Source organism: Chironomus tepperi, unplaced genomic scaffold (assembly GCF_022539635.2).
Source record: "Chironomus tepperi strain 1889 unplaced genomic scaffold, CSIRO-AGI_Ctep_v1 contig_385, whole genome shotgun sequence".
Lineage (NCBI taxonomy): Eukaryota > Metazoa > Arthropoda > Insecta > Diptera > Chironomidae > Chironomus > Chironomus tepperi.
In genome coordinates this window covers 1-12,087 of record NW_027226507.1, presented here as the reverse complement: position 1 = coordinate 12,087, position 12,087 = coordinate 1, and the positions used below count along the sequence as shown (strand labels likewise).

The window sequence follows — 12,087 nt, the reverse complement described above, 5'->3', positions numbered from 1 at the left end:
TTTTGACCGGTATTTTCCATAAAAATTAAACGTTATTTTTCATATAATTTTTAACTCGTTTGTAAATGTTGGTGTATTTGAATTTTATTTTACTAGTCAAAACTGGTTTACTAAAAAAAAGTTGAAAGTCTTGGTGAGACTTAAGCGCATTTATGTCCTGCGTTCAGTATTCATTTTTTTTTATTTTGAAAATTACGGTCAACAAAAATTGGAATATTTCACAAAGGGAAAATTTGGATTTTTTAAAAATTAAATAAAGCATTTAGAGAACGTTTTAAGCTGCCAATCCAAGTGATTAGCCAGTAACTCAATAGTACTAAACTATTGCTTCAATCCCGAGCTCTTAACGATGACTGCTTGCTAAGATCCCACGCCTCAACCAGTCAGCTGTTCAAAGTGGTGTTAAGCGTAATATTTTTTTTTCAAAAATGCACTTAAAACTCGAAAATTTATGAATGGGGATTTCCAAGCAAAAAACAAGTTTGTTGACTGTATCTTCTGTTTTTGTTGTTGTATTTCTGTTTGTCTATTTTTTTGTTGTGTTCTTTCAGTTTGTGTGCTGCTCATCTTCGGTAAAGATTGGTAATCTTAAGTTGAGTTTGAATAAGAAAAAATTCATAAAAAATCAGTTTTTAATACCAAAAATGAATGTGAATATTTTGATAATTTTCTGTGCAATTTTGTGGATGCAAAGCTGTGTTAATGCTCAATCAGCTGACTGTGACTATAAAATACGATATTTAGGGACTTCAAGTAACACAAATCAGAAAAGACCTTACTATTACTGCTACTTAAACACAAATAAAGAAGGTTCTGTCAACACAGTGACAACAATCAATGGACAACATGATTCTGGATATACCGATGATGACGTCAGAATGCTTTACATCAGAAAAGGCAACAACATAAACACAATTTCATCAATTTTTTGTCAAAAATTTAGGAACCTTCTATATATAGGATCAGTTGCTAAAATCAATACATTTGATGGAAATTCATTGGAAAATTGTGAAAATTTAGATAATTTGGATCTAAAGGGAACTCAGCTTAATTACATACCAAATAATCTGTTGACTAGAAATTCAAAACTTTCACAAATATATCTGACCGGCAGTCAAATCACAACATTGCCTAGAAATTTATTTATATCCCAAAATAACCTAAAAAAATTGTATTTACAAGAAAATCAAATTGAATATTTGCCATCAAATATTTTTAATCCACTGATTGAACTTGAAGAACTTAGTCTACAAAACAACAAGCTACAGTCAATTGACACAAAATGGTTTACAAATTTAGGTGATTTAAAAAAGCTGTACTTGAGTGAAAATCCAATTGCGGAAGTTCCAGATAAATCCTTTGAGTTCTTGACAAATTTACAGGATCTTTACCTTGATAAGAACAGAATTAAGCTGCTAAATTCAAATTCTTTTGTTGGTCTACATAACCTCAAAATTCTAAGCCTTCACAGCAATGAAATCTCAGAGTTGCCACTCAATACATTTGAACCTTTAAGAAATTTGGAAATATTGTACTTGGATAGCAACAAGTTAAGTATAATTGATGCTGCATCCTTTGGTATTCATAAGAACTTAGTTGAAATCTATGTTGGAAGCAACAGAATCAATCAAATTGATGAAAAATTCATTGACAATACAGCAGTTAATCAGATAGATGTGAAGAGCAACATATGCAGCAATGAAGAACTCACAGGAATTACAAACATCAAAGCTGGACTGAAGACATGTTTTGAGAATTATAAAACAACCGAAAATCAGCATGTTGGTACTTATCAATGTGGACAGCCTGTCAAAGGAGTTGGAAATATTATTGGTGGCAAAAATGCCAAAAGGGGAAACTTTCCATGGTAAGTACAACAAAAAAATTTGGCCGCAGACTGGTTCTAACTCAACAAAAAGTTACTATCGCCATCTCAGAGTTATGCTGGTTTGGTGCTGGATTTTAGATTGATTATTTGACTTGTCCTATTCAGGATATAGTCATTCTAATGCTCGAATTCTATTTGGGATGAATTTCAATGATAAACCTGAAACTAGAGTTTTAAGGGTTCCAAAGTGGAGGTGCCTTCAATGAGGTACGAGCTCCCATAGTCCTGCCAACTCTAACCAAAACACAGATTAGAATTTGACTCCGACCACTGACTTAAATTAATACTCAAAACTTATAAAATGTTGACTATCATTCTTCACAGGGTTGCAGTCCTGACTAAGCCATCTGGCGAATACATTTGTGGTGGAACACTTGTGAATAGCCGAAAAGTTGTAACAGGTAAGTCTAAGGATGTAAGCTTTGGGCCAGACTCATAACCATCCTTCTCACAAACCTCATTGTAGCTGCACATTGCATTCAAGATAAAAATGAGGAAAAACCAAAATTGGCACGTGAAATTGTCATTCAACTTGGAGCTTATGATCTGGACAAAAAAGTTGAAGTTGGGAGAATTTCTCATGCTGTTCAAAGTATCAATATGCATCCTGACTGGAACACTTTAACTGAATCTTTTGATGCTGACATTGCTGTGCTGGTTTTGGAACGAGAAGCTGCATTAAGTGAACTTATCCAACCAATTTGTCTTATTCAAGATACATCTGCATCAGCTGGTGTCGTTGTTGGATATGGAAAAAGTGAAGACGAAACAAAAATTCACGAAAAAATCCCAAAAAGGCTCGAGATTCCAATTCACAGCAACGAAGACTGCTTCTTTTACAATAATTTATTAGCTAAACTGTCAAGTAAGCGAACATTTTGTGGAGGAACTGGAACTGGAATTGGAGTTTGTCGTGGTGACAGTGGAAGTGGATTATTTGTGACTGATGGAACTTCTTATTATCTTCGTGGAGTTGTTTCATCATCATTAATTGGTGGACCTTATGGATGTGATGTTGACAATTATTCGGTATTTACGGATGTGACAAAATATATTGATTGGATCAACGGGGTGTCCATAAATCGATTTGATTAGTCACTTGAGTCTGGCCAGTCATGATATGTCATACAATATCAGTCCAGCCTATCATATTAAGGACATATTAGCCTTGTCATTTTTGTTTTAAATTGGTAGATTTGTAATAAAAATTGTAAATTTCAAAAAAAATAATTGATCAATTAATTTTTTATGTCAGGGCTTTATTTTTGACTTTTTAAAATCTTATATGCTAGTTAAATTTCAGAATCAATCAAAAGCAGACTTGGCAGGACTCCAATATATTGTATGTGCATAGTGCACTGGTTTTAAAAATTTCATCTTTATTTCCATTGAAATTTCATGAATTAGGTTCACTTTGACTACAAATTTGGTCTTTACATAGAATTATTGGACGAGCTTTGCGTTGAATTGTCTTTTGGCGAATCCATCAAATATTTGGAAATTGATGATCAAATTGTATTCATCTAACAAAGTGGATATAAGAATATTACAGTTCCTAACATATCAATCGGGATTATATGGATAAAAAAAATGGGAACGCCTAAGACGTATAGGTACTCAAACACACGTGCCGATCATGGTTCTATATTTTGCAAGACATGGAATAAAAACAGCATATTGTGCAGTTATTAATAGTTTGCATTTTCCGAGTTCAGGAAGTTGTTGTCCAGTTATTTTTAATTATTATCAAGTTATTGCACTTTTTTAGCTAAATGTTCATGAATGAATAAAGTTTGTTATATATACACACCTGATACTTACTTACATACTTCGCTGGTCGTACAGATCAGTTGTGACCCATGACCTCCCACAGGACTCACCTGAAGCTGACACCTGATATATCAGCTTTAAGTGGTATGATATATTACAAGATAGTATGCTAAGCTACCTCATCCTTACAAAGAAGTTACTAATGAAATAGCATTAAGTGACAGAAAAGTTGAATAAATTTCTAGAAAATGCACCTCCAATATCGGCTTTACGGCATTACCTCAACTACTTTTAATGCGGTTTTCGACATTTTGTCAGTAACTTTTGTCACCATCTTGGTCGAGGATGAGTAATTTTTTGAAGTTTTACTATTTTAACTTGGGAAAATAATGCAAAAAACCGTTTTTGTTAAAATGAAAAATTATTTTATTAAAATTTTTTTTAATTTTTATTACAATTCACCCAAATTAGTACAAAAATGTTAGCAAAATTGACAAGTTTAATATACTTATGTCCTTAAAATAATAGGCTGGACAGATACTTTATGATATACCATGACCGACAAAAGTCAAGTGATTATTAAAATTGATTTATTGACACCTTATTAATCCAATCGATATGTTTGATTACATCCGTAAATACCGAATAAGTGTCAACATCACATCCATAAGGTCCACCAATTAATGATGATGAAACAACTCCACGAAGATAATAAAAAGTTCCATCATTCACGAATAATCCACTTCCACTGTCACCACGACAAACTCCAACACCTTTACCGGAACCGCCGCAAAATGTTCGTCCACTGGAAATTTTAGCCAAATCAAAATTTTTCGGGAAGCAGTCTTTATTGCTGTGAATCGGAGTTTCAATCATTTTTGGGATTTTTTCATGAATTTTTGTTTTGTCTTCACTCTTTCCATATCCAACAACGATACCAGTTGTTGCAGATGAGGCTTGAACAAGACAAATTGGTTGAATAAATTCATTGAAATTGATTTCTGAGTCCAAAACCAGTACAGCAATGTCAGCATCATAAGCCAAAGTGTGTGTATTCCAATCAGGATGAATATTGACACTTTGAACAGCATGAGAAATTCTTCCGATATCAATTTTTTTGTCCAGATCATAAGCACCAAGTTGAATGATGATTTCACGTGCCAATTTCGGCTCCTCACCATATTTCTCTAGAATGCAATGTGCAGCTACAATGATGGAGGTGAGAAGGATGTTTGAGTGTTTGGTCCCAAAGATTATATCCTTAGACTTACCTGTCACAATTTTTCGTCTATTCACAAGTGTTCCACCACAAATATATTCACCAGATGTTGTAGACAGAACTGCAACCCTGAGAAGAATGATAATCGATAAGTTAAAAGTTTTGTAGATTAATCTAAGCAGAGCTCAAAGTAAAATTCAACTCATATAGAATTCGAGCTCTAGTATGAGTGTAAACAGAGTAGCATTCGGTTAATCGATCTAAAATCCTGTACCAAGCTAGCCTAAATCTGGCTAGGTCATCGAATAACCGATAAGTCTAAGGATAAGAAGAAGGAACACTAAACATGCTGTACTCACCATGGAAAGTCACCCCTTGTGATATTTTTGCCACCAATAATATTTCCAACTCCTTTGGCAGGCTGTCCACATTGACGAGTACGAAGTTGCTGAATTTTTGTTGCTTTATAATTCTCAAAACATGTCTTTAGTCCAGCTTTGATCTTTACAATTCCCGTGAGCACTTCTTTGTTGCATATGTTGTTCCACATATTAAGCACGCCAGCTGCTGTATTATTAATGAATGTCTCATCAATTTGTTTGATTTTGTTATATCCCACGTAGATGTCAACTAAGTTCTTATGAACACCAAAGGATGCAGCATCAATTATACTTAATTTGTTGCTATCCAAGTCCAACAATGTCAGATTTCTTAAAGGTTCAAACGTATTGAGCGGCAGTTCTGAGATATAATTGTAGTCGAGTCTTAGAATTTTGAGGTTATTTAGGCCAACAAAAGAATTTGAATGTAGCAGCTTAATTCCGTTGTTCTTAAGGCGAAGTTCGTCTAAATTTTTCAAGAACTCAAAGGATTTATCAGGAACTTCAACAATTTGGTTTTCATCTAAATACAGCTTTTTCAACTTGCCTAAATAAGTGAACCATTTTGCATCAATTGACTGTAGCTTGTTATTTTGTAGACTAAGTTCTTCAAGTTCAATCAGTGGATTAAAAATATTTGATGGTAAATCTTCGATTTGATTTGAACCTAATCCTAAAACTTTGAGCTTTTTTTGGGATAAAAGTAAATTTCTAGGCAATGTTGTGATTTGACTGTAAGTTTGGCATTTTTGGTCAGCAGTTCACTTGGTATGTAATTAATCTGTGTTCCCTTTATGTGCAAAATATCCAAATTTTGACATTTTGCCAGTGAATTTCCATCAATTGATTTAATGACAGCAGTTGACTCTATAATTTCAAGATTTTTGAATTTTTGGCAAAAAATTGATGAAAATGTGTTCATGTTGATGTTGATTTTATCGATATAAAGGTAGCTGACGTCATTATCAGTATGCTTAGAGTCATGTTTTCCGCTGATTGTTGTCACTTTTTTGAGAGAACTTTTTATAGTTGTGTTTAAATGACAATAATAGTAGGATTTTGTCGAATTTGTTTGAATAAAACTTGCAAAATCTCGTGTGCTATAGTCACAGTCAGCTGATTGAGCAACAACACAGCTTTGCATCCATAAAATTCCACAAAAAACTATCAAAATATTAACACTCATTTTTGGTAATAAAAACTGATTTTATGACTTTTTCTCAATCGATCGCTTAAGAGCATCGATCTTTACCGGAGGTGAACAGCACAAAACTAAGAAAGCACATAAAAAAAATCCTAACACACAAAATTACAAAAACAAAAACAGAAGATGCAGACCATAACATGTATTTGTTTGGAAATTCCTTTCTTAATTTTGGAGAATTTTTTTACTAAGCTTGATTTATTGGAAAGATCTTTATCATGGGGCAGCTTGCTGATTAAGTAACGCAAAAAATAAGAAATTTTATTTTATTTATTCTTGAGCTCTGGAGTCGATATCTTCGGTTTTATTTCAGGTGTATTATCTTACCATACCAGCTGAATCACAACACCATACCGGACCTATGGTTTCCATTCCTGAGATTCGAATCCTTAACCACATCAGTACTTTAACATTTCTAACCCACAAACCCCCTCCCCTCCAATTCCGTGCATGATCATTTTACCCCAATCTTTCACCTGAATCATATTTTGTTATCCCTTGTGTCTTTGACATTTGTCAGACTCAACGAAAATAGAGAACACAATTTCAATATTACTCAGAGAGGATTTCTCTCAATTTATTATTATTCTCAACATATTTGAGGGATCAAGCTCTGCTGTGTGCTTTGTAGCTAGGTCGGTGATATGGCATCTGTGGCGTAAATGTCAAAGCTCTTTGTTGATTTAACCGTTCTAGTTACAAAGCACAGTTCTTGTGTTGGATGCAATTTTGATGTCCTTGGCATATACTGTATCTCAACTGCTGGGTATACAAGGATATTAGTAATTGGATGATTTTCTTTATTATATCTTGGACAAAATTTCTAACTAGGTACATTGCAAGATACATCAGGTCTTATGACGTCCTCGTGCCTTTTCAATGTGCACAGTTAGCAAGTGGTTCGGATCCAACTATAAACTGTAAATGTAATGGATGTGATACAACAGATTTTTAAACTCAGTGCCTCCAGGCTCATAAGACTGGGTCCTTCAAGCATTATATACATAAGCTAATGAAGACGTTGATTGGTGTATTGATTTGGCCATTAGAATTATTGGATGATTGTTATTTAATTCCTGAGACGCATGTCAGATTTTTGATTTAGACCATGGAACCTAAAAAAGACAATTCTTATCAAAAACACAAAAATAAATGTCAAAATAATTTGCAATTTAATTTTAAATTTATTATTTTTATCATATTTTTACAATCAAAATTGGGAACGTTTGTTGTGTAATTGATTTTAATACTTAATTGAACTTAATTGTATATAGCATTCGTTGCGACAAATGTCGCTAATGATTTCATTTTGATTGGCTGTCTGGCTGAGTGAGACGCGATACCTCAACAACCAGACATCCTAGAGAACTCGGATTTAAAGCATTACTGGCTTATTGTTTCAAATATTGTGAGTTTAGGAATGAAAAACACTAAATTTTGTGGTTATCGGATGTCAATCAATTACTGTTCGTTTCGCAGAAATGCGTCCAAATTCCTTACTAAGGTACCGTTGTGTAAGGTTAAGGTTATGTAACGCACTAGGGAGGATCAAAGAAAAGTCGATTTTTCAAGTTACTTAATTAGAGAACGAACCCTAAAGTAATTCATGTGAGGCTGATATCATAAGAAGAGGCTTCGTTGGTCTGGACACAAGGCAAGTAAAAGCTCCATTAAATAAGATCTTTAAATCTGACACTATTGATGATAAAAGAACTCCTGGAAGGAAGCTGTCGATAGAGACAGTATTGCATTTGGTATTGGTAATTGACAGATGGAAGCTAGCGATAGAACCAGCTTTAGGCGTCACCTGAGGGAGGCCATGGATCACAATTGATCTGTTCGGCCAGCGAAGTAAGTATGTAAAGTGATGATCGACAGCATAATTCTCGGAGGACACACGGTATAAAGATGACCTCAGTTAAGACGTCATGGGGTCGGTCATGGGGTAGGTCATGTGCATTCCGCAATCATTATCAGCAGCATCTTCATATAATTTGAGAACATTCAATCTATTTAAATTCTTTTTTGTCTTTTGAAATCATTTCCATTGATAGCTTTACTGTAATAATATTGTCATCTTTATCATCATAAAATCTCATCAACGATTGATACTTTCCAGCTGGAAATACTGACAATGACATTTTAAAGTCAATATTTATATTTTTGAGATGTGTATATCCCTGAAAAATTACAGAAATTTGTGTTATGCTTGATATTTTGTGAACTACTTTAAAGACATTGAGAAAATTGTTGGCAAACTGTGTGGCACGGTATACTTAAGTCTTATAAGGCTTACTATTGTGCCACAGCATACAGGTTGTCCACCAAAGCCCTAAAATGTCACCTAACATACCTTATATGGACATGCATGTATATAATCCTTTAAATCAGGAATGTTACTCATGATCCATTTAAAAACAATATTTGTGCCTGTTCCATTAAGCACTGAGCATATTTCAAATGTCGAATTGATGATTGATCGATGGGAATTGGATATAGACCTATAAGTTAAATCATATGCCATATTTACATAGAATAATGGTCTAGTCAGATTTACATATGCATTAAATGTTGTATTTGTACGACTTATAGCTTTAATGTAGCATTTAGATTCATGCAAGGATTTATTAGATGCAAAACATGAAATACCTGTCATGCGTATGTACGGTTCAAAATTTTTGTTGGCATTTCGGGCTGTGTCAGTTAAATAAACTGAATAAATCAAAATCACAAAGCAAATTTTTAATTTTAACATTTTTGATGGAAAAACCAAAAAGAAATGAAGCCAAAAAGTTGGAAACAATTAATGCTGTATGGAAAACATTTATTGAATTTAATTGGTTATTTATAATCAGAAAATTGTGATAAATTATATGAATATTCACACCGTATTCACACCGTACTCACTTTTTTAGTGGATTAGTAATGGAAGAGCTACGCTCGACTGATTTGAGCATACTGCAGTTCTTATATAGATCACTATACAAGAGGGGCTGAGCTTCGCTCGACTGACTTATCTAGATTTCAGTACTTATACAGATCACTGTACAAGTCGGAATGAGCTTCGTTCGGCCATCGTTAGCTTCGCTTGACCATCGTGAGCTTCACTCGACCGTCGTGAGCTCCTCTCGACCATCGTGAGCTCCGCTCGACCATCGTATTTCCGCTCGACAGTACCGTGAATTACAGTACTTATATAGATCGCTATACGAGTCAGGCAGTTTAGACAGTTTAGGTTGATTGCCGTCCTAACATAGATTTCCATACGAACCGTGCTGAGCTACGCTCGACCAAGTTGGGTAAATTATAGTACTGATATAGATTCAACCCCATTTTTATTTGGGTTCTCAGATGCAATGGGGTAACCTACTTAACCCTACCATACCATGTATTTTGCATTATTTTGTAATTATATTGATACTAAATATTGGCTTTATCAAGGACATCAAGGCATTTTGTAGAAAATTTAGAATGGTGCAACATATCATCGATCGCCGTTCCGTTGCTATAAGCTAACCCTACATTATATTTTAATTGATACTAAATATCCCGAGTGGAACAAAATGCGATTAGTCTACAGTACGTTTAAAGTTCCACAGATGTCAAGTTTATTACTAGACTAGACCTAAGGTTGACTAATCACAGCTTGTTCCACTCGGATTTAATATAATTAAGTTAAAATAATTATATTTTAGTGTTAAGTATGAAGTATTAAGTTGAGGGAAAAATCTTCAGCATTTCTGTAAAAATAACGGTCGTAAAAAATTCAAAACTCTACAAATTGCAACACATGTTGTTCGCATCACTTGATAATCTTTTGTTTTGGTTCTGTTCATCACACCGGTAGAAGTACAAATTTTCTAAAATTTAATTACTTGAGAATTGTGAAGCTGTAAAGTCAAGCTAATCCATAAAACTCCAAAAATGGGCAAAAAGGACAAAAAGAAGAAAAAAGGTTTTGGAATTGAAAAAACAAATGCCAAAAATGACAAGAAGCTGCAAGCAAAACAAAAGAAACTTTTACAGAAACTCGGCGAGGTAAAATAAGCAAAAATCTCAAATTTACAGGAACTAAATTCCAATAATTCAAATTTCAGGATGACATCGAGCACATGGTCCAGTCCCTCCAAACCCAAACCCAATCAGAATCCTCAGAATCAGTCTGTGCACCGCCATCACCACGTTCAAACCTCGCTGTTGCATCCTTAGATGACATGATTTACTTCCATGGCGGTGAATTCTTTAATGGCGCTAAAGTTGAATGTTTTGGTGACTTATTCAGCTACAATACCAATAAAAATGAATGGAAAGTCATCAAATGCTCACCATGTCCAACACCCCGAAGTGGACATCAAATGATCAGCACAGCTGCAAATGGCGGTGAATTGTGGATTTTTGGTGGTGAATTTGCATCACCATCAGGCTTACAATTCTATCATTATCGAGATTTATGGAAGTATTCAATAACCAGTAAGAAATGGGAGCATGTAAAGGCACCAAATGGACCATCAGCCCGTAGTGGACATAGAATGATTTTACATAAAAAGAGAATTATTTTATTTGGTGGATTTCACGACAATAATCAGACATTTTTATATCACAATGATGTCTGGATGTTCTCAATGGATAAGTATACATGGACAAAGATTGATACTGATGGAATTGCACCGACACCGAGGTCAGGTGTTGGTTTAGGTGTTGTTAATGATGAGAAACTTGTCGTATTTGGTGGATATACTAAGTCAAGTGCTAAAGGTGAGGATATACACCAAAATTCTATAAAAGAACATTATTCTGATTTGTTCCTTATTCTTAGCTGGAAGTGAACGAGGTCAGACACATGCCGACACATTCATACTTCAAGAAACACCTGGAAAATGGAAGTGGAGCTCAACGAAACCAGGTGGAAGACGACCAACACCCAGAAGTGGTGTAGCATGTGTAACAGCTCCAAATGGAAAGGTATGAGCTTCCTTGACATTCTGTCACAGACCTAACTCTTTTAAGACACAAACTTAACAAATTCTCAATTATTCCCAATAGATTTTCATCTTTGGTGGCGTCATGGACACAGATGAAGACGACGAGAACCTCAGAGGACTATTCTCCAATGAAATTCACTTCCTCGACATTCAAGGTGGCAGCATGGCATGGAGAAAAGTCGAATTGAAGAAAAAGAAGGAAGCAGATACAGAAATGTCTCAGGAACCAACTCCAACACCATCACAAACTGTCAAAACCACAACAGATGGAATATTTACAGTCACTGTCGCAGGACCAAAACAAGAATCATCCTCAAGTGCCAATACCTCACAATTAGACGTCGGTGGACCATCACCAAGAATGAATGCAGCTATTGCTGTGGTTAAACATAATTTATGGATATTTGGTGGAAGTTATGAGCAAGGAAGTCGACAATATACATTATGTGACTTTTATTCATTAGATGTCAATAAATGTGATGCATGGAGGACATACATTGGAAATTTACCATCATTACAGTGGCTTGGAAGTGACAGTGAGGATTCATCGGACAGTGACAAGAGTGATGATGATGAGGATGATGATGACAGCGATGATAGTGAAGATGAGTCGAGTGGAGATATGGATACAGATTGAGGATGCT

The 12,087-nt window shown here is 34.7% G+C and overlaps 3 protein-coding genes across 3 annotated transcripts; 2 read left to right on the top strand and 1 right to left on the bottom strand.

Moving 5' to 3' along the window:
- Positions 1–541: 541 nt before the first annotated feature.
- Positions 542–3,118, top strand: LOC139096321 (uncharacterized). The gene is made up of 3 exons (XM_070648012.1): positions 542–1,867; positions 2,213–2,289; positions 2,355–3,118. The coding sequence occupies exons 1-3, from the start codon at positions 645–647 to the stop codon at positions 2,981–2,983; spliced, it is 1,929 nt and encodes a 642-aa protein (XP_070504113.1). The 5' UTR covers positions 542–644; the 3' UTR covers positions 2,984–3,118.
- Positions 3,119–4,153: 1,035 nt separating this feature from the next.
- LOC139096314 (ovochymase-2-like) lies at positions 4,154–6,018 on the bottom strand (the record flags this gene model as incomplete). The annotated part of the gene is made up of 3 exons (XM_070648007.1): positions 4,154–4,863; positions 4,930–5,006; positions 5,237–6,018. Coding segments are annotated over 3 exons (1,485 nt in total), but the record flags the coding sequence as incomplete, so codon positions are not given.
- Positions 6,019–10,296: 4,278 nt separating this feature from the next.
- On the top strand, positions 10,297–12,081 carry LOC139096316 (kelch domain-containing protein 4-like). Its single transcript, XM_070648008.1, has 4 exons — positions 10,297–10,499; positions 10,559–11,216; positions 11,278–11,423; positions 11,505–12,081. The coding sequence occupies exons 1-4, from the start codon at positions 10,386–10,388 to the stop codon at positions 12,078–12,080; spliced, it is 1,494 nt and encodes a 497-aa protein (XP_070504109.1). The 5' UTR covers positions 10,297–10,385; the 3' UTR covers position 12,081.
- Positions 12,082–12,087: the final 6 nt, after the last annotated feature.

Bases quoted from the DNA above. Each gene is read 5' to 3' on its own strand.
- LOC139096321 (XM_070648012.1), top strand. From the start codon at position 645: ATGAATGTGAATATTTTGATAATTTTCTGTGCAATTTTGTGGATGCAA. The intron at 1,868-2,212 runs GTAAGTACAACA...CATTCTTCACAG, and splicing joins AAAAGGGGAAACTTTCCATG to GGTTGCAGTCCTGACTAAGC. The intron at 2,290-2,354 runs GTAAGTCTAAGG...ACCTCATTGTAG, and splicing joins TAGCCGAAAAGTTGTAACAG to CTGCACATTGCATTCAAGAT.
- LOC139096316 (XM_070648008.1), top strand. From the start codon at position 10,386: ATGGGCAAAAAGGACAAAAAGAAGAAAAAAGGTTTTGGAATTGAAAAA. The intron at 11,217-11,277 runs GTGAGGATATAC...CCTTATTCTTAG, and splicing joins TACTAAGTCAAGTGCTAAAG to CTGGAAGTGAACGAGGTCAG. The intron at 11,424-11,504 runs GTATGAGCTTCC...TATTCCCAATAG, and splicing joins TAACAGCTCCAAATGGAAAG to ATTTTCATCTTTGGTGGCGT.